At 46.8% G+C, this 18,756-nt stretch overlaps 1 protein-coding gene across 5 annotated transcripts in view; it reads right to left on the bottom strand.

The window, feature by feature from the left end:
- Positions 1–5,294: 5,294 nt before the first annotated feature.
- Positions 5,295–18,756, bottom strand: part of gapvd1 (GTPase activating protein and VPS9 domains 1) — a 28,881-nt gene continuing 15,419 nt past the window's right edge. For 4 of the 5 annotated variants that reach the window (XM_046386816.1, XM_046386815.1, XM_046386812.1 and 1 more), the window contains 16 exons: positions 18,549–18,686; positions 17,006–17,140; positions 16,241–16,360; positions 15,814–15,891; positions 14,627–14,973; positions 14,454–14,541; positions 12,329–12,400; positions 12,095–12,223; positions 11,873–11,999; positions 11,636–11,748; positions 10,558–10,717; positions 10,225–10,412; positions 9,709–9,922; positions 8,581–8,653; positions 8,267–8,464; positions 5,295–8,003 (listed from right to left, as the gene is read on the bottom strand). In XM_046386816.1, coding sequence (XP_046242772.1) covers positions 7,863–8,003; positions 8,267–8,464; positions 8,581–8,653; positions 9,709–9,922; positions 10,225–10,412; positions 10,558–10,717; positions 11,636–11,748; positions 11,873–11,999; positions 12,095–12,223; positions 12,329–12,400; positions 14,454–14,541; positions 14,627–14,973; positions 15,814–15,891; positions 16,241–16,360; positions 17,006–17,140; positions 18,549–18,686 — 2,321 coding nt within the window. In that variant the 3' untranslated portion in view covers positions 5,295–7,862. The remainder of the gene's footprint in view (positions 8,004–8,266; positions 8,465–8,580; positions 8,654–9,708; positions 9,923–10,224; positions 10,413–10,557; positions 10,718–11,635; positions 11,749–11,872; positions 12,000–12,094; positions 12,224–12,328; positions 12,401–14,453; positions 14,542–14,626; positions 14,974–15,813; positions 15,892–16,240; positions 16,361–17,005; positions 17,141–18,548; positions 18,687–18,756) is intronic. The other variant, XM_046386813.1, reaches the window with a different exon arrangement.

Consider the following 18,756-nt stretch of genomic DNA (forward strand, 5'->3'; position numbering starts at 1 on the left):
AACCCAAAAGCAGAGATTATTGACATGGATGCTCCACCATTAATAAGCCGCTGTATCCTTTGTGTTCGGGGTCGCCACCGCTGCAGTTAACTATAACTTGTCAAGGCTGCTCCAGCCGCACAAAGCGCGCCTCATGCATCTCCTGTCAGCACGCATAATTCCTGGATGCTGGCACGCCGCTGATTTCTGCATAAGTGATGCGAGCCTTCTAGTAGAGTTAGGAGCACGAGTCTTTTGCCATTGAGAGATGTTCATCATTCTTGATCTGGCTCTGTCAAGACCTGGTGTTTTAGTGCCTCTCACGATTAGGCAGAATTGACAGGCCAAGAAGGCAGTGAATAGCAAAAATGTGTGGAACTGAGGGGGTGTGGTGCAGGCTGCAGGGTGAAGTGGAGTGTGGCCGCCATTTAATCTGCAATTTATCAGTTTAGGCTGCACCATGTAACATCAGGGAGATTACATTCCGGAGAGAAGGAGCTCCATCTCTCCTCCATCTCTCCTCCACCCCCTCCTCCCCCCACCGCCTCCTCTCAGATGCCTCCTAATGCTGTCTGACGGCACAACGCGGAGGACAAAGAGGGAGGACTGTCTTTATTGTCACCATTATCGTTTCTGAAACCCTTAATTAATATATAGCATTGTGGACTCCTCAGTGTGAGTGAGCAAAGCCTAAGAGCCCTGCAGCACCTTTTAAAGAGGCTGTTTGTCATAAAGAGGAGAGTTGGGCCACATGTAACACACACACACACACACACACACACACACACAGCCATCGATGTGTGCACATGACCTCTGACAACTCTGATCACATTGGGCCAATAAATGCTTAATTGCCATTTTTCCGTTGGGCTGCTTTATTGATGTCATTTCAGAAGCGATTAATATGAGCTGTTAACTAGCTGTTGCGTTTAGCTCTAAACAAAACTGAACCGTCATATTGGCTCTTTTGACTTTTCTAACGTCGCGCAGAGACAAAATTAAACGTGTCGTTATGGTGCAACGTCAGAAGTGCAACCGGAAGTCAGGCTAAACTGAAGCTGTGGTCTCAGGTCGGTCTGTTGATGCCCTCCTTCAGCAGCAGCAGCAGCAGCAGCAGGAGGACTCAGGTGTCCTTTTGTTGTATTTACACAAACAGAATCATCAGATTAATCCAAAATATTTTCTCAACATTTGTGCTCCTCGCAGTCCTCTCCTCCGTGTCAGAAGGCAGCATTAACAGGGTCACTAACTCTATTAATATCCACTGGTGGAGTCTACCTCAGCACTGCGGTATTTATCTGTGGTTGTGGGAGGGCAGAAACAGAAATATGAAGGCGCTGGCTCACAGGAAGGAAACCCGTGGCAGCCTGATATTAAAATGGTTCAGGAGTCAAGTAGAACAAGTCAAGTAGCTCGAGGGCAAACAAAAGTGGGAGAAAAAGGAGGGAGAGAACAGGTCATTCTTAAAAGCTAATGGACTGTCAATGGTCATGTTGGACTATATCACATATTATAAAATATGTTGGATTCATGCGAAGCCTGTGCTATCAGTCACCGTCTGTCTGTTACTGAACTGTTGACCAACAATAAAAACATGTTCATTCTCCCAGCCAGAATATTTCCATTTCAAAAACTGAAATTAAAATAAAATAATAATAATGTAAAAAAAATCACATTAATAATAGGCCCGTGCTCTTTCTCCTTTAGGCTGGCTGTGTGTGGAGTCTGTGCAGCAGCTGCTGCAGCTCACAGCACTGACCACCAGGTGGCCCACAGCCTGAACGCCAGGCCGCAGTCCTGCTCCTGGACGGACACGCTTAGACAGCAACATACACTTCAGCTTCCGGTGAGGGCTTGTTGCACACACACACACGCACACACTTTGGGGCAATTTATTGCTTCATGATCACCAATAAAGCAGCCTTTGTTACGCACGCTTGTGTCCCCAGGGTTATCTTAGCAGACGTTCCCCGGAGGAGGCACCGCACGACCCGCCACGCTGATCTGCCTCTGCGGCGGCGGAGAGCTTGATCCATCCTGAGAGGCGGGACTGAACTCTCACAAGATGAAGACGTGACATCTTCGGCTTACTTGATGTCAGTGATAGGACAGCTCACTTGTAGATCGGGCAGGTTGCCAGCCGGCTCTCCGTGGGTCCTGAGTGCTGTCTCTGAACAGGGGCCAACGACACAGATGACATCCGGGGGAAGCCCCCGTCACCTGTTGCTTAAGGACAGAATAATCAAAGTGGGTCATGGTGGGACGTCGACCTCGCGGTGTGTGTGTGTGTGTGTGTGTGTGTGTGTGTGTGTGTGTGTGTGTGTGTGTGTGTGTGTGTGTGTGTGTGTTCCTCGACCTGTCAGGGCAGCAGTCAGAGCTGAGGCCTGAAATCCGCCCCGGTGACAGAGATCATCACCATCAGCAGCAGCAGATCTTGAGCCCGGATCGTGTTGACGAGGAGAGCTGAGCCAGCCAGCGACACCACCGCACCGAGCACGAGCACCGATCCCGAAAGGTTCCAACAGGAACGTTCCTCACTTTCACGTGAGCAAACATCGATTCACGCACACGCGGGTAAAACACACGCAGCCCTTCAGGCCGCTTTCCTTCCTGACGAGACACAACTTTCCTAACAATACCGCTTAATTGCAGACCTCGATGAAACACGCTCATGCTCAATCAGAGCGGGAGTTTACTGTCGAATTTATGGAAATGCACCGAAGAGGCCCGTGTTAGTTGCAGGGTACACCTGCACTTGTCAAGGTACTCAAGTACGGCGGGTAATTGGCTGTTGATTGCTGCCATTAACATGTGATGGCTAAGTGCATCTAATTCCTGTTCCATTTCCACGGTTCAATTTGATGTCACCGCCCACACACACACACACACACGCACATGCGCGCGCTCTCAGGTGATTAGCTGCACACGTGAAAATTGTTCTTTTTCTAATGATACAAGCACAATATAAGGCAGGAGTGGCAGCCTCAGAAGCGCCGCTGTAACTGACACCTTCGCCTAATTGATATCCTTTGTGGTGAGCAGTAACGGCACACGCGTGGAGGGTCTGCCTTCCCAGACCGAACCCAGTGGCTTTAGCCGCGCGGTGAAGGCGCACGTGGATGCCACAGGATGGCTGTTGTTTAATGCCGACTCTCCATGGCAACCACATAATGAAGCAGAGCTTTTCTCTTATTTCTTACGAGACACAAATCTCAAACCGTGCAGCCCTTTTGTCTGTGCAGTTTAAGCTGATATTATCACAGAAAATCACTTTCACTATTAGCATCTCTTACAGTCTCAGCACCTCGGGGCGCTCGCAGACTTCTCGGTATCCCTTTGAGTTTTAATCTCATCCTCTGCCTGCATCCTTGAGGCGATTTCATTTAAGTTTTAATATGTGTATTTGACATTTTTGTTCATTTAGACCCCATCCTCCTCCTCCTCCTCCTCCTCCTCCTGCACTTCATTTCACTGACGTGCTGCTGCCTCGTGTTGTGGTATTCTGTCCTCAGAGAAGATTTCCCGCCACCAGCAGGTGATTACTCCGACCAGGTATGATGCACCGTGCGCGCACGTGGACGCGCACAGTGCACGTGAGAGGGGGCGCGCGCTTGTTCTTCTCACTCTTTCCACACATCAAGCCAAATGCCACGAGGAACCTTCAGCAACCAATGAAAAGTATTCAGTCTGTTTATGTAGACTGAAGTGTGTTTTATGACCGCCATAATCACACTATGATACGAATACTAACACTGATAATATAAATAATAATAACAATAATTCTAACAATCGCTTGAATTTGACGAATGTCCTCTACAAAGCAAACGGATGCACTCCCAGACAGCCAGCCCCACTGGTTTTAAATGTCAAGCCGTCGTGCCCCGTGGTGTTCTTTGTCTGAGCCGCTCTCAGATCAGATCTGCACACCGTTGTCGGAAATGGCGCGTCTGCCATCTGCAGGACGCGGAGGGTGAAGCACACGGGGGATCCACGGGGCTGCTGCTGCTGCTGCTGGTCCTGGATCTGTGAACCGGAAGAAAGCTAAAATCACTGGATGCCGGGCTTTCAGTTGTGCTTTGGTTAATCGCCTCTGCTGTGACGTGGACAAAGTACTCAGATGTTGTACTTGAGTAGAAATACTACAAGTAAAAGTGGTGCATTTCAGTTTTTAGTGCTTTATGTAGCAAAAGTAGTCATTATGGAGAGTAACTGGATTATTATTATTGATGTATCGATGTGCTCTTTAATGTTGAACCTGCAAAGTAACTTAAGGTGTCAGTTACACGTGTGTGTTGGGGGGGGGGATATCTGGTGGGAAAAAGTAGCAGAAAATGGAAGCACATCAAAACTGTACTTACCAGTAGTACCTGAGTAACTTCTTAGTACTTCCCATCAGTGCCCATTACAGGTAATTGTGAATTAATTCCCATTATGATGCGACCGGAAACGTTTCTGTTGCGCTGTAAACTCCACGTGCTGCTCAGCGTTCAGTGACGCCTGCAGGACGTCAGTGATTTCCAGGGTTCCCTCACAAACAGGAAGTACCAAACCAAAGCGTGACGTCCTGTTGGAGGCCCCAGCTGGACTCATCACCTGTCACCCCGCAGCCCTGCAGGTGTGGGAGGGACCTCAGGCTCGTCTGCGAGCGACACAAACCTCCTCTTCTTCACTTGATCCTTCCGCCAGCACCTGGACGACTAACTCCCGGCGCTGATAGCTCATGTGTGAGGTCAGCTTTTCACCACTGAGGGAGCCGACAGCAGCAACGGGAAGAAGAACATCACAGCATGTGGAGCAGCAGAGTACAAAACGAAAGCAAGTCTCGTTGTATCTCAGATCAGCTCGGTGCCACATCGTCAAAAGATCCAAATCTGCAAATCTGGCCCATCCAGCCACTGGCTTATGCAACCAATTAACTTCACACACCACAATTTGAATTTAAATTAACAATCGCGAGATATCATCAGGGGACACAAAGCACCCCACGAAGAAGTTTATGATGAAGGGGAAAAAAAGAGATGAGTATTAGAGGAGGCAATCGGTGAAGTAAGGAGGGCTTTTAGATGAGGGGATATCTCCAATTACAATCCGCCGTACACTTGTCAGCAGTAATGAAATGTTTGCTGAGAGGTTGCTATTTGTGGCTGCTAGATTGGATGATGCTGCTCCACTGCCCCCACTAACAATTATATTCCACGCATAAATTTCCCCCCACAGTCTCTTCTATTGTGTGAACTGTCGGCCACGCATACCTGCAACCGTCCGAGAGGAGCCGCAGCAGGAAACCACGCTCTGCAGTGGAGCCACAGAAGAAGAATGGGAAAAAAACTTCTGCTTCTTTTATTGTTTTTAAAGAATTACATAATGCATTAATCACAGTAAAGACAAACCGGCTTTCCCCGCATGTCATTGTGCAAGCTTACAGTTCAAATTAGATGTTAGGATGTCAAACTGTTGACTCAACTGCACAGGGAGCAGAGCAGCGAAGCTTCAGGCTGGGCGCTCGAATCCCGCCAACCACAGCCGAGCCCACAGTCACGCTGCCTCGGTGCGTGGCGTTCCCACTTCACTGGGGTCACCGAGCGATCTGAGGATACGTAAGCCAGGTCCAAATAATTTCATCACATCTGTGGAATATGTATTGCCAATTAAAATGACGTCACGTAAAACTAATTAGTGTAGATGCAACCTGCAACTTGACTTTCCAGTGCATGGTTTTCTCATCACACTGACTCTGCAAGGACCTCACGGGCTGACGACGTTTGGGATGTGCAGCAGCTGCACGGAGTTAACCATCAGCAGCCTAACTTTGCTCCTGGAACAGTTTCAAACCACTGTCCAGGCCTGAAGGAACGGCGTTCCGGCGTGCGCTGCTCCCTGTCCACTTGTTCAGGAAAACACATCTGTTTTGTGCAAAATAAATCACCGTGTTCCGACACGCAGGTATCACGGACACAGAGAGAAGCTGTGCGTCCTCTTGCAGCTGCACTCACCGGCCTGTGGCGGATACTAATCCCGCCCTGCTGTCGGCCATGACTGAACGTGCAGACCATCCGAGGACTTCATGCAAGAGGAGGCAGACGGTCAAAAGCAACCGCACAATCATCTCGCACACGCGCACTGGATCAAAACCGCACTCGCGCGCTACACCGACCACCTTAGCATAAACTGCAAGTCAGTAACAAGTCAATAGTGTTGATTATTTGCTCTTCTAATCCTACTGTGTATTGTGCTGTCAGGTCACTCGCCGTGAAAAGTCAAGGATCGTCGAAAACTATGATACACGTGGCAAGTGTGTGCACAAAAGAACAAAAACCGAAGCAGAGGATTTCAAGAGAAGATGAGTTTTAGTCATTTCTGGATAATTAAAGGCATGCTTGTACTATAACTGGAAAGACACAATGACACTGGGAGATCACAGCACGCCAAAACTGGGAGAGAGAGAGAGAGAAAAGAAATATAAGTGCACATAAACACGACTCCCTTTGTTGAACCTATGAGGAGGTAGAGAGCTAATATCCAATGGTTCACTAGTCTGCCCACGTGGACACATGCGGCATCTCAGCTGTGAGATTAGAAAACGTCTTTGTGTTAATTAAGAGTGAGCGCAAAAAGCATCACAGCAGCTCAGTTTCCTACCTCCCCCCCCCCCGCACCACTTTAGTCTTTTTTTTTCTATTTTTCTTTTTTTTTTAAACCAGTGCAAAAATGATCCGGTACTCTGTGGTGCACCAATGCAGGACAGTTACTGCATACAGGCTGATGTCAGGCTCACTGGTTTCAGCTCTGAGGTAGGATCCAAGAGACCAGAGGGGATATTTGTTCAAACTCAAGTGCATTAAAGGGACCCAGCCGTGACAATCAGTGATGTGGTGAGGCGTGGTTGGTCCATTGGAGTGTGTGTGTGTGTGTGTGTGGTGTGGGGGGGTAATGCCTATGCTGGGTTAAGAAAAGAAAAAGAAACGGACCTGTACGGAGCGCCCCGCACCAAAGGCACTGTTTCCAACATAAATGCCACCACCACTGTGTGCACGAGCCGACCCCGTACGACAATCTCCCAGCAGCCCCCACCTCAAGGGCCGCTCGTCGCTAAGGTGCCTTGCTACTAGCTCAAGCTCTTCTGACAGACTAACAGCACTTGCCTCAGACATCTTGAATGGGCATGATATGCATTTTTTTTAAAAAAAATGAGATAAACAAAGCATTTAAATAGAATTCTAGAAATAAATACATTTTATTTCATATAAATATGTGGGCCCTTATGTCCAAATTGTCGCTTGTGTTTTTTTGGGAATACGATGAAGTATTGAATAAGCTGCCCTACCATTTGATATTCTAATCTCACGAGCACTGTGGCTACTGTGAACTGATCTGAGCGTCATCAGTCCCCACGTAACGACGCACTTAATGAACTCTGTATTGTAATTTAATTGGAAGCCCTTCCCTCCCACTCGCTAGGGGGGGGTGGGGGGTCACATCGGGGAAGTCTGGTCCCTTTACTGTACAGGATTTCTGTTTTAGGCTGATTTAATGTCATATTAGTAATCATGTGTATATATACAGCTCCTAATACAGACCCCAAAGTGATGATTGAACAAAACAAAGAAGAAATCGGGCTCAACATCTTGCCAATTACCCCCCCTGCCCCAGGCCGTTTTTTTACCCCCCCCCCACCACGGCTAAAACCTGGATTTGTCCACGTACGTACAGTAATATATATTTTGTAATTTTTCAATGTCTCTGGCTATGTACAAGCTATACAAATAAAGAGCAGGCTGAGGGCCAGGTTTCATAAGCTGTGCAGAGGGAGCAGTTGGTTGGGAAGTCTCCCAGTCTCCCGGCTCCTTCCCCCGCAGTCTGCCCATACAGGTGGCTGTTCTGCTTCACTTGCGATCGTCGATGGTCTTAATGAATTCCAGCGCCGCGGTGAACTGCATCCACCAATAGCACTCCTCCCCACTCAGCCGGCTGGCGTAGAAATTATTGATGTACTGAACGGTGGACAGCAGGCAGGGCGGGTTTGCCTGGAGGGGAGGAGATGTGGGGATGGGTGCACATTAGCCGCTGAAAGAAGCTCACGCAACGCCGTACAGATTACTATCATAAATATGTAAATATGTAAAGTACATCCACACAGGTTAGCAGAGAGCATTTATAGGGCCTTACATTTGCAATGGGGGAAAATTCTGCTTAGTCTTTGTTTAAAAAAAGTCAATAAGGAATCAATGCTGACAGTGAAAATCCTTGAGCTGTTCACTAAGTGTGGACAAATGAGGAACAGGCTTACCCTTATGAGGACAAAGACAAGTACAGGGACAAAGTCATCCGCTCCAGGGACAGAGTCTTCATTGGCCAGACTGAGGAGGTTCATGATGGTGGAACACATGCGCAGTATACACTGGACTTTGTCCCGTGGCGTCTTGTACGCATTGATAGTCCTGATCTCGGACTGAGCAGAGGGCCAGGGGGCCTCCTTCAGGTAAACCTGCAACCAATAAGGCATGAAGCATTATAAACAAGCTGCGAGTGCCAACGAGTCTCTTCCTCCTCTATAAATGCACACATGACAATGAAGAAAAAAAACAAAAAACATCTGAGTACCTCCGGGATTTGAAGAGCTTTGTGATTGGCCGTCACAACTTTTGAGAGCCGCTGGATGTGTTCATGGAAAAGCCTGTGTGAGACACAAATCCAATCAGCATATGTTCACAAAGTTGAACTGAAGCGTTACAACAATCCACCAGATTCCTTTGACAAATACATTAATTTAACTTCGCAGAACACAGGAGATTCAGGTGTACTGCTGTCTTGACTGGTTAGTTTGCTTGTGGTACTCTTTGACTTGGGTGGACCTGTACTAACCCTGTAAAAACACCAAAGTCACACAATAAAATAAGCAAACTAACCAATCGAGGCATCAGTAGACCACAAACTCCTTGTTCTTCAAGGTAAACTTACTGATTTTGTCAAAGGAGTCTGGTGGATTTGGTGAGAGTGATGCAACGGCTTCAGCTCCCTTTTGGAAAATGACCGACTGACACCAAGATAAAGAGTTAAAATATTCTAAATATATCACACACTTGAACTGAGGAGTCCAAAAAACGTTTTGCTACTGCCTCGTCCACAGTAGTACGCTGCTGAGCTTCCTCCTGCTGCAGGTAATACAATGACCATGGAGAAGTATCTCATACAACCCCACATCAAAATACCCGAACTATCCCTTAAAGACGGTTTCTGTGTTTCTATCTTCCTCTCTTCTTTTCTCATGTTTAATGAAGTGGCTTCAACTCTTTTAAGAAAAGTTTAAAGAAAATTATGCTACCTGCGTTGCTAGTAAATGTTAGCAGCTAAAATGAGCATTTAGCACTTAGCATCATACTTTATGTATGGTGACAGAGCTCTTTCAGTTTAATACTGTAATAAAGATTTTTCCACTTGTACAAAGATGCAGTCAACCGAACAACACAGCATATTTTCAGTGAGTGGCTTGATTTAATATTATCTGTATATAAGGACAATTCAAGTTTTTTTATTCTTTACTTTCAGCTCCAACAGAGCAGACATGACCAAAATTATTTTTGCTACAACACGAGGTCATCATCAGAAACACACCCAGTTAAACACTCCTGATTGTTCGGGTGCAGCATTAAGATCTGCCCCACATCTTCTGGATTTTAAATCTGAAATGAAAAGGACTGCTGTTGGACTGGTGTCAGCCCCGTCACTCACTGGTCTCTGAGAACGTCTCCGTCCTGGTTGGGGTAGAAGGCCAGTTTGAAGATGCGGTTCATAACGCTGCGCTCGATAGCCATCTGGGCATCCTGCAGCTGGTCCTCACTAGCATACTGCCAAATGGCATCGCGGGCCATGGCACCGTACAAGTAGCGCAGAAAATCCTCCACTGCTGCCGTCTTGTCATCCGCTGCTGTGCACCCCTGGAACGCTGGAGGAGGGCGGAGAAACAACACATGCATCACCAGCACAGGACAGAACTGCAACTTCTGCAACCCCCACCGTGCAACAATAGGACTGCTTTTGGAGGGGATGGTGTGCACAGATCACAGCCAAGTACATTCTGATGTTTACATAAAAGTAGGAATAAATCTCCACTGAAGACTAGTTTCTGTTAAGCATTGTTTTGTTTGTTTTAGGTAAGCCCAAAATATGACAAAAAGCTTTTACAGTTAATGAGTCAGTACGCTCAGCTCGGGTTTAGTTACCTGGAATGTGAAAATATAGAGATACCTTTAATGAAGTCGAGCATCTTGGACTCCATGTGCTCGAGAAGGAGCCGGACACAGACAGTGGTGAAGTAGCGGTTCGCCACCTCCTTGTCTCTCAGCACCCTCTGGAGGAGCCTCTCCAGATGGGCCTGAGAGGTCTGCAGGCCCTGACGACACCTCGTTAGATAAGCTATGTACGGTGCCCGCTTCCTAAAGGAAACACACACAAACAGTTGTATTTGATCATTGACACTGTATTGCTGGCTACATCTCTGTCTCTGATTTTAAAAAACATTTTGCACTGAACAAAAAAAGCAGAACGACATGAAAGCCTCCCCCAGGACTCCACAGTTACCTGTAATCCTCTGCGATGGCAGCCAGCAGCTTCCTGCAGGTGCGTGCGTCGAAGCGGCTGACACAGCGCGTGGTCTCCTGGATCTGGGCCATCTGGTTCTTGTCCTGAAGGTTGATGGCCTCTGCTAGCTGAACCTTCAGGAAGCAGACGATCTCATTGTCTGAGAGAGAGGACGATAAGGAGACGGCATGAGACGACGCTGCACGCAGCTAACAAAGGGACGGCTGGCTGCCGTAATCTGATCAACCTGCTGCCTCCACATGACAGTGTGACTGATGGCCACAAAGAAGGAGTCTTATGGTTTTACTGTTGACCATTTCACAGGATGTTACTTGATTCCGAATGCGATTGTCCCGCTGCAGGATGTGAAGGTGGTACCCTGCGGGACTGCTGAGAGGAAAGCTTAAAATGTGAATTTCTCTTGGGGATGAATAAAGTATCCATTCATCTAAAAGGTCTGCCTTTATTTTGTGCAGCATCAGAGTACTTGTATTTTTCTAATAAATTATCAGACAAATATTAATCTATGTGGCTACACGAGTATGTTTCATAATGTGATATTTTACTGACACCATATGGGAATTTCCTCTTTAACATTCCAACCTTGCCCCAAACGTTGGGAGGGGAGTCAGGAGGTGTAGGTGGTACAGATTTGGTGTCTTGCTTAAGGACACTTTCAGCAGATTGGAAGCTTGCCAGCATTGAGGTCTTGTACCTGACTCCCTGTGGAGAGCTGCAGCTCTCCACCTAACGTCTAGCAGATAATTTCTAAATGAATACACTCTCTGACACTTAACATGTTTTAAACGAACTGTGCTTCACGATCGGTTTGTATGTTATCACCACATCATGACAGAAGCTCTGAGAGCAGCACAAAAGCTAAATGATTTAGCATGAAATGCAGTCCCAGCTTCGACTGCAAGCAAGAGATGGACCGATATGTTGTGTTTTTCAGGGCCGACGCGGATTATCAGTAATCAGAAACACAGATAACTGATATTTGGAGCCGATATATATTATTTGCAGTAAAAATGCAAATCTTCTCTAAAAATTAGAATGTTATTATTAGACAGTCCACCTTCTGAGTCCATATGATCAGGCAGTCCGTTTCGTGTGGTTGTAGGAGCCATGATGGGCAACGCCACAGAGTCCGCAGAGCACAACGCCAACCTCAACTTCTTCTTTGCATCACTGGAAGACACAAACAAAAAAAAGATTCTAAATAACAGCAGTGACTGAGAATATCTGCTCACTCCAATCAAGTGCTTTGTTCATAAAATCTGGTTTTTGTGGTTTTGTGCAGTGAATCTCAGACCTGAAGGAGAACTTGGAGTCGTGCTGCTGAGCCGTCTGGCTGGCTGAGTCTGGGAGGTCATCTGTGGAAATGTTCTGCAGGGTGTCTTCTCTAGGAGAGTCGTGCACGCCGTCCTCAGGACAAAGATCTGTCAAAAAATACAAAAATAGGAAAATTACTCAACTTATCCCCTGCAAATGTGTGTGCCAGCCACATACGCAAGAGTGTTTCTTTGTCCCTGACCTCCTGTCCCATCGTAAGAAGCTCCACCTGCGGCTCCATCGCTCGGACTGGTCCTCTTGATGTTCCTGTACTTGTCCAGGATGTCTTCAGCTGCCTGCGTCTGACAGCTCTGCCTGGACAACGGGTCATCTGAGGAACCAACGAGACGCATTAAAATGAAACCCAGACATCTACATGTTGGTTAGGATGCATTCAGGGACACCAGCGCTGTGACTCAACCAAACAAGGACAGACCTTGTGGGACACGCTCCTGGACGACGTCGTCTTTCTCCTGCTTGTCCCTTTTCCGAAATGCTGCTATCGGAGCTGTAGAGGAGAGACACATGATTGGTGGACTGACACGACTTTCAACATCGCTGGATATGACAAGCTGATCATGAGATGTCTGACAGCCACTTTGCGAAATCTTCTGTAATTTTTCATGGTGTGAATTAAGACTGAAAATCGGTAAAGGATGTATGGTCAGAAAATACTAAACAAAGTGTTGAGCTTTTCTAAGAAAAAGCAAAAGAATGTTGAAATGGTGAATTAATCCATTGGTTCATACCAGAATATCACAAAGACCCACTGGAACTCACTGAGTGTGGGGATGCACGATTTTAGATTATCAGCTGTTTATCGGAACTCAGTTTCCCATACGTTCATTCACATTTAGTTGTTGCCAATAAACAAAATCAACATTGGCCACCACATACTAAATTTCTATTTTTGGAGCTGTGTGCCCTCCTCACACCCTGTCTTACAAACACTGCCCAGTTATGGTAACATCCGCTGAAGTATATGGTGACCCATTTTAGCAGTTTTTATCTGTAAAATAGGGGTGTGACCATACATACATTCATAACAAAGATTTTTGGTCTTTTGGCTTGCATGTGTACTGAGCGAATGCAGCACGCAGAACTTTGATGTGCAGAACTTCATTTAAACTCTGACTAACCTCAGATTTTGTTTCTTTTCCTTCTGCTTTATCGAAAACATTCCAAACCCTGTCGTCAAAACCGAGGAAGGTACCAGAGTTTTGTGTACCATTAGACCCCTACCATACACGAGGACGACGCCACCCGAGATCGATTACTGGACGATGTCCCATAGCTCTACTGCTCCTGTCTACCCTTCCCTGGTATCAGCTATGAGAAGCAGGTAATCGGTTATCTGAATCAACTGAATCTATATCGTGCATCCCTAATTATGATGTAAGTCAGCTTAATGACGCTTATCCTATTAACACGAAGGTGCTAACAGGACAACGAGAGAGACACAGAGTCTACAATATGATGACACACACTGGAAACACTGGGTGGAGCATCTACGCCGATATTCTGTATTCTCCATTCAGTAAAAATGGTAACATACTGCAGCAAAAAAGAAAGAAGGAAAGAAAGAAAACGGGTGCATGGGTGAGGAGTGTGGTCGAAACATGTCACATCACAGCTCTAAAGCTCATCTACAAAGCAGCATGGGCACGCAGCCGCCGGCTTCCGGCAGTAAAGCCAGCTCAGTGACGGCAGCATGGAAGTGTTACCTGGGACATCACTCTCAGCCGTCCAATACAGCACTGTGAGGAACACAACAGACAGGGTTGGCCTTTCACACACACGCTGCCGCTCTGCCGGGCAAACTGACTGTGCGTCACCATGCAGAGCAACAGGACAAACGCAACGGGCTCTACAGAGACTCGGCGGGGGACTTGAAGCTTCACGGCTCTCTACTTTTCCATCTGCGCACACACTGCTCCATTTTCTGAATATCAATTCAATGTTTACTTAAGAAACATCATTATCTCAAAGAGTAATAAGCAGTCATTCTGTGTGGGCACAGCTCATTATTTCCCAGACAGATGTATGAGAGATGGTTGCAGAGTAGAACTGCAACAAGAGATGTGCCATCTATCAGTGCTGATGACAGAAAGGTCCATCTAATGACCATTAGCCGCTGGCTGACAGCACTGCTGGGAGGGCTACAGCCATACAATCTACACAGCTAAAGCTCCTCTGATGACTGATTAGCTTTGAAAAGTCTATATAAATCTGCAGCCAGTGAGATGTGAGAGAAAAAGAAGTGGACACGTCTCTGGAGTAACTTCAAACACCAAGAAACATAATTTTCCAACTGGAGCGTCAGCAATGGAGTGGACAACATGGATCATCATTCTCTTTCTCACATTATAAATTGCTTTTTGCTCTGCTCTTTAAAGTGTGATATTTCCTGTCTGTTGCGATTAAGATAACTTCTTTTTTTTTAACATGTCAAAGAAAAAACACAGGAGTGCAGCAATCAAACAGATCACTTTTAAATGTTTTAAGGTCATTTTTCAAAAAAGAGAGCACGCCTGCAATGACCAAGTGTTTGGTTCCCTTACCTTTGGGAATGGCTGACACAAAACGTTTCCTCCACCATGGTCTGCTGCGATCAGACTTCTCATCGTCACTGTCTTTCCTGTCCTCAGCCTTCAGGTGGAAATTACAAGATTCACTTAGACACCAGCAGGTAGATTATTACCCACAACAGCTGGGCATCACTGTAGCTGCTTACCTCTCCTTTCAGGGAGTCCTTGCTGGGTGACGAGGACGGTCCTAAGGCGTAGGCCCCTGCGGGGTCGCGCTCTTCGACTGCTACCCGCCGATTCAGTCCGGGGTCACTTGTGGGCCGGCGGCCCGGGCACACAATGTCAGAGCTGCGGCTACGGACCAGCCTGTCAGGGAAGGAATGGCGCTGCTTGGTGTGCTCCAGCTCAGCCTGGGCCAGGCAGTGGGGCGTGAAGAGCGAGTGGCGCGTCTCCGGCCCCAGGGCGCTGGTTTCAGGGATGGGAGGATCAGGGGGAGGGTGAGGGGGCCTGGCGTAGTGCACTTTAGGCCTCACTATTGTTCCAGTGGAGGAGCCTGAGGTATTAAAAGACAGAAAATAAAAGGCAGTGGAATTTTTCCAGATGAAAATGGATCATATTTAAACATCCCCAAACACCCCTGAATGAGCAGTTTTCATCACATTCTCTTGAATATTTAAGTTACTTACTTACCAGCTCACTGCACAGCCTTCACAAAGACTTTTTCCCTCAGTGGATATTTGGGTTTAACTGTTTTAAATATTCTAATTAAATTCTACAAGTAGGTTTACACAGAGGAGGTGTTGTTCATTACCACAAAACCTCACTTGTCTTTACAGAGTAGTTGCTAAACATTTATAAAAACCAGCGGAGTAAAAAACAAACAACCTCGAAAGTGGGGGGAGAGTGCTAAAGAGAGATGTTGGTGGGAGATGAGCCCAAGGTATAGGTAGGCCACCTGTTCCAAGGGTACACGCTCTCTCCTGAAAAGCTTCCAATGGCAGGCCCGTGCCATGAGCACAGTGGGACAAGGGGACAGTGCCAAAGAGCCTGGGGTGAGGTCTCTCAACCTGTCATCCCTTCACCTTGCCACAGACACACACACACACACACAGCCATTCCTCGCTCACACTATTTCTACCTGCGCCGCAAACAAAAAGCAGGGAGATAAAAACAGCTAAGAATAATTTGGGATATTAAACGGGCCAAATGGAATGACATTTCACTTATAAGAAGTCCAATAACTGGGGTAAGGCTTATGTGAGGGGTGCAGGCTTTTGGTTAATTCCACAGAGCTCCAGCTGTTCTGTGAGCCCGCGACATTAGTGCAGGGATTTAATTGTACTCATTTCCAGTTCCCTGACTGGCTGTAGAGCGTTCGTGAAGTGTAAATTACCTTCACCAGAGGAGAGGGGATCGAACATGGCCAGTAAGGAATCGGTCTGTGATGGCGGAGATGTCAGATGGTGCGCTCCTGTTTAAAAAAAATAAATAAAAAAACACAAGAGGATACAAGACAATTAAAGACATTTACTAAATTAACCACAGATTCCCTAATGCACATTTCTGTTACTTTTACATTACTGTTTAAAATGCCAAGTTCAAAAGATAACAGCCAGGCCTCCCTGTGACTAGCCAGCCGGGAGAACAAAGAATATTTAACTCTACGTGGTAACTTTATACAAAACTAGAACTGCTGGGTGGTTTGGCTTTGTGACAGCTGGAGGTGACAGGGAGTGATAGCTGTGGCTGGTGCTGTTTAGACCAGAGAGACGATGGACTGATGGCTTAGTCTGCCTAGCTGGGATGTGACACTCTCCTACCGTGGCCTGACTCCTCCCCATCTGGACTGGTCACAGAATCTTTCCCTCCAAAGTCTGAGCTGCACTCTGACCGCAAGTCCTCGATCTTGTTGGGGATGTCTTCTGAGGTTGCACTGATGCCTGCAACAGAAAAAAAAAATGCAGTTGTGTTGACATTCGGGACAAAAGCAACTCAGCACAGTAAAACACTTCAACAGTCAAAAAACCAAACCTGCATACTCAATGTCTCTCACACAAAAGAGGATATTTTTTCTCTTTAGTCTCTACTGCATGATCTCTCTGAGCCTGTAACCCACTGGGAACTCTAAATTGGTAGCGTAAGCTCCCATGGGTCAGAGAAAGACACAGATAAGAATAATCATCAGATGCAGACTATCCATCGGTCCGATTCCCGTGGGATGCTTTCCTATGAGCCGAGCCAGGAACATCACTGCTGGCTTCTTAATCTAGGATACTACTTCATGTATGTCAACGCAGAGTGTCCACCTGAGTCCACAGACAAGACGAGCAGCTATAACCTGTGTTGTCGCACTGACCCCAGTACACTGGCTGACAGCCCCCCCCCCTCTCCAGCCACATGAACTGCTCTACACAGTCAAGCAAAGCGAGAAACTGGCAGTGTTTGTCAAGTTTCAAACTTTCAACAAGAGAGAGAAAGAGATCAAAACAGAACTAGATTCAACTGTTTCAGAGAGAGAATCCCTGGGAGAGCAGAGAAGATGTTAGGGAGAGGAGGTGGGAGGAGAGAGTTGTTTAGGTTTATACCTGAGACGACACTGAGGCCTGGCGTGCTGGGTCTCGAGCTGACCTCTCTGACCTCGGTGTCATCTGAAGTACTGCCAACCCCCGAGCAGCTCTCCAGCTCCTGCAGACGCTCCTCCTGTTTCAGGTCCGGGGCTTCTGCCAGTGGAGCCAAAAGGAGAAAAAGAAAGAAAAAGAAAAATTCTTTCTTTAGGAGGAAGCGATCTGAGACAGGGATGTGCACTTGAAGTGTGAAAAGAAACTGTACAACACTACAGCTTACTCTCTCTCTCTCCACCCCCATCTGATATGATTACTGCGGAAACCAAGTGAGCACATATGTATGAAATCAAACAAAGTATTATACATTATCATGTCTTGTAACTGCCAAACCAAACCATAAAGCTGGTACTGTCAATTCTTTGGCTACCCAATGGAGCTGTTGGGCCGAACCCAGAGGCTCCGCACTAACAGCAGTACTCATTTGCATGCTCGTTAGTAATAATGTGTTGGTGAAGTGCTCTTCAGAGTGTAGTTTTCTGCTGCCTAGCCATGAAACAAGCGCTGCACTCGAAGCGAGCCTCCGATCGTTGGTATTGCCGAGCAGAAGAGGGGCAGCAAACGGAACAAAAAGCAATCAAGACACTCATGCATGTCATCTGTGCAGTGCACGTGTTGAAGTGGTGCGCTACTTCAGTTAACATAAGGCCCAGGCTTTTCAAAGAAACGCTTAATGCTGTTGTTAAAGCACTGCTGATTTTCACAGTACACTGGTTCTCAAGTTGGAAACATAATCTCTCGTTAATAAAAGATTTGAACTGAATGTTCAATTTGCAAAAACGGACCCACAAAAATATAATCTTAGATTCATAAGGTTGTATTAGCATTTGGGTGGTTTTCCTAACAGCACAAGATATAAATACTAGTCTGATATTAAAGGACAGTTCACCCCAAAAATATGTATTTCTCCATCTAGACAGTTTTAATGTGAGTTCTGGACATATCGGCTGTAGAGACGTCTACCTTCTTTTGAAAATAATGGAACAAGATGACACTTCACTTGTGGTGCTCAAAGCGCCAAAAAATACACTTGAAAAACTCACCAGCAATGAATCTGTCCAGAAATCATGACCCAGTTACTCAAGATGATCCACGGACCGTGTTATGAGCAACAAGGTGAGAGGATAAATATGTGTTTTCATTTTGGGGTGAACTGGCCCTTTAAGTCTAGCCAAATAAAAAGTTGTGACTGAGGACAGCTGTTGTCCTCGTGCTTCCTGCTCCACCACAGGTGCAAACACACCTGGTGGTCCCTCTAAGGAAACCCTGAGCTGCCTTTTACTGGCACACGCAGATCCGCCCTGAAAGACAAGCGAGTGCACTCAAATACGACGACAGATGCACACACATATTTTTTGATACAGGATGCCGTGCGACCACACCTGGTGTCCCAACCCCCACTGCACCAAACAAACATGAAATATGCATGCAAACACACAACTGTCATGGAGATGAAGACAATAACAAAAGCTACAGAACAGGCAACAGAATGAACCTGGCTGCCTACCCGAGTCACTGGGAAGGACCTCGACGCTCCAGGCCTCGCTTGTGGTCTCTGAGATGGTGGAGCCATAGGGGTCCAGCAGCACCGAACCCGATCCGGGAAGACACAGCAGGCTGCCGAGCATGTTCTCTGCTGCTGCCCCTGAGAGCACAGAGGGACAAAGAGTTAACCTGCCTCCTCAGCTTAGAGCAGCATTTTGGTCAGGCGCAGA

This window comes from Scatophagus argus, chromosome 4 (assembly GCF_020382885.2).
Source record: "Scatophagus argus isolate fScaArg1 chromosome 4, fScaArg1.pri, whole genome shotgun sequence".
Taxonomy (NCBI): Eukaryota; Metazoa; Chordata; class Actinopteri; family Scatophagidae; genus Scatophagus; species Scatophagus argus.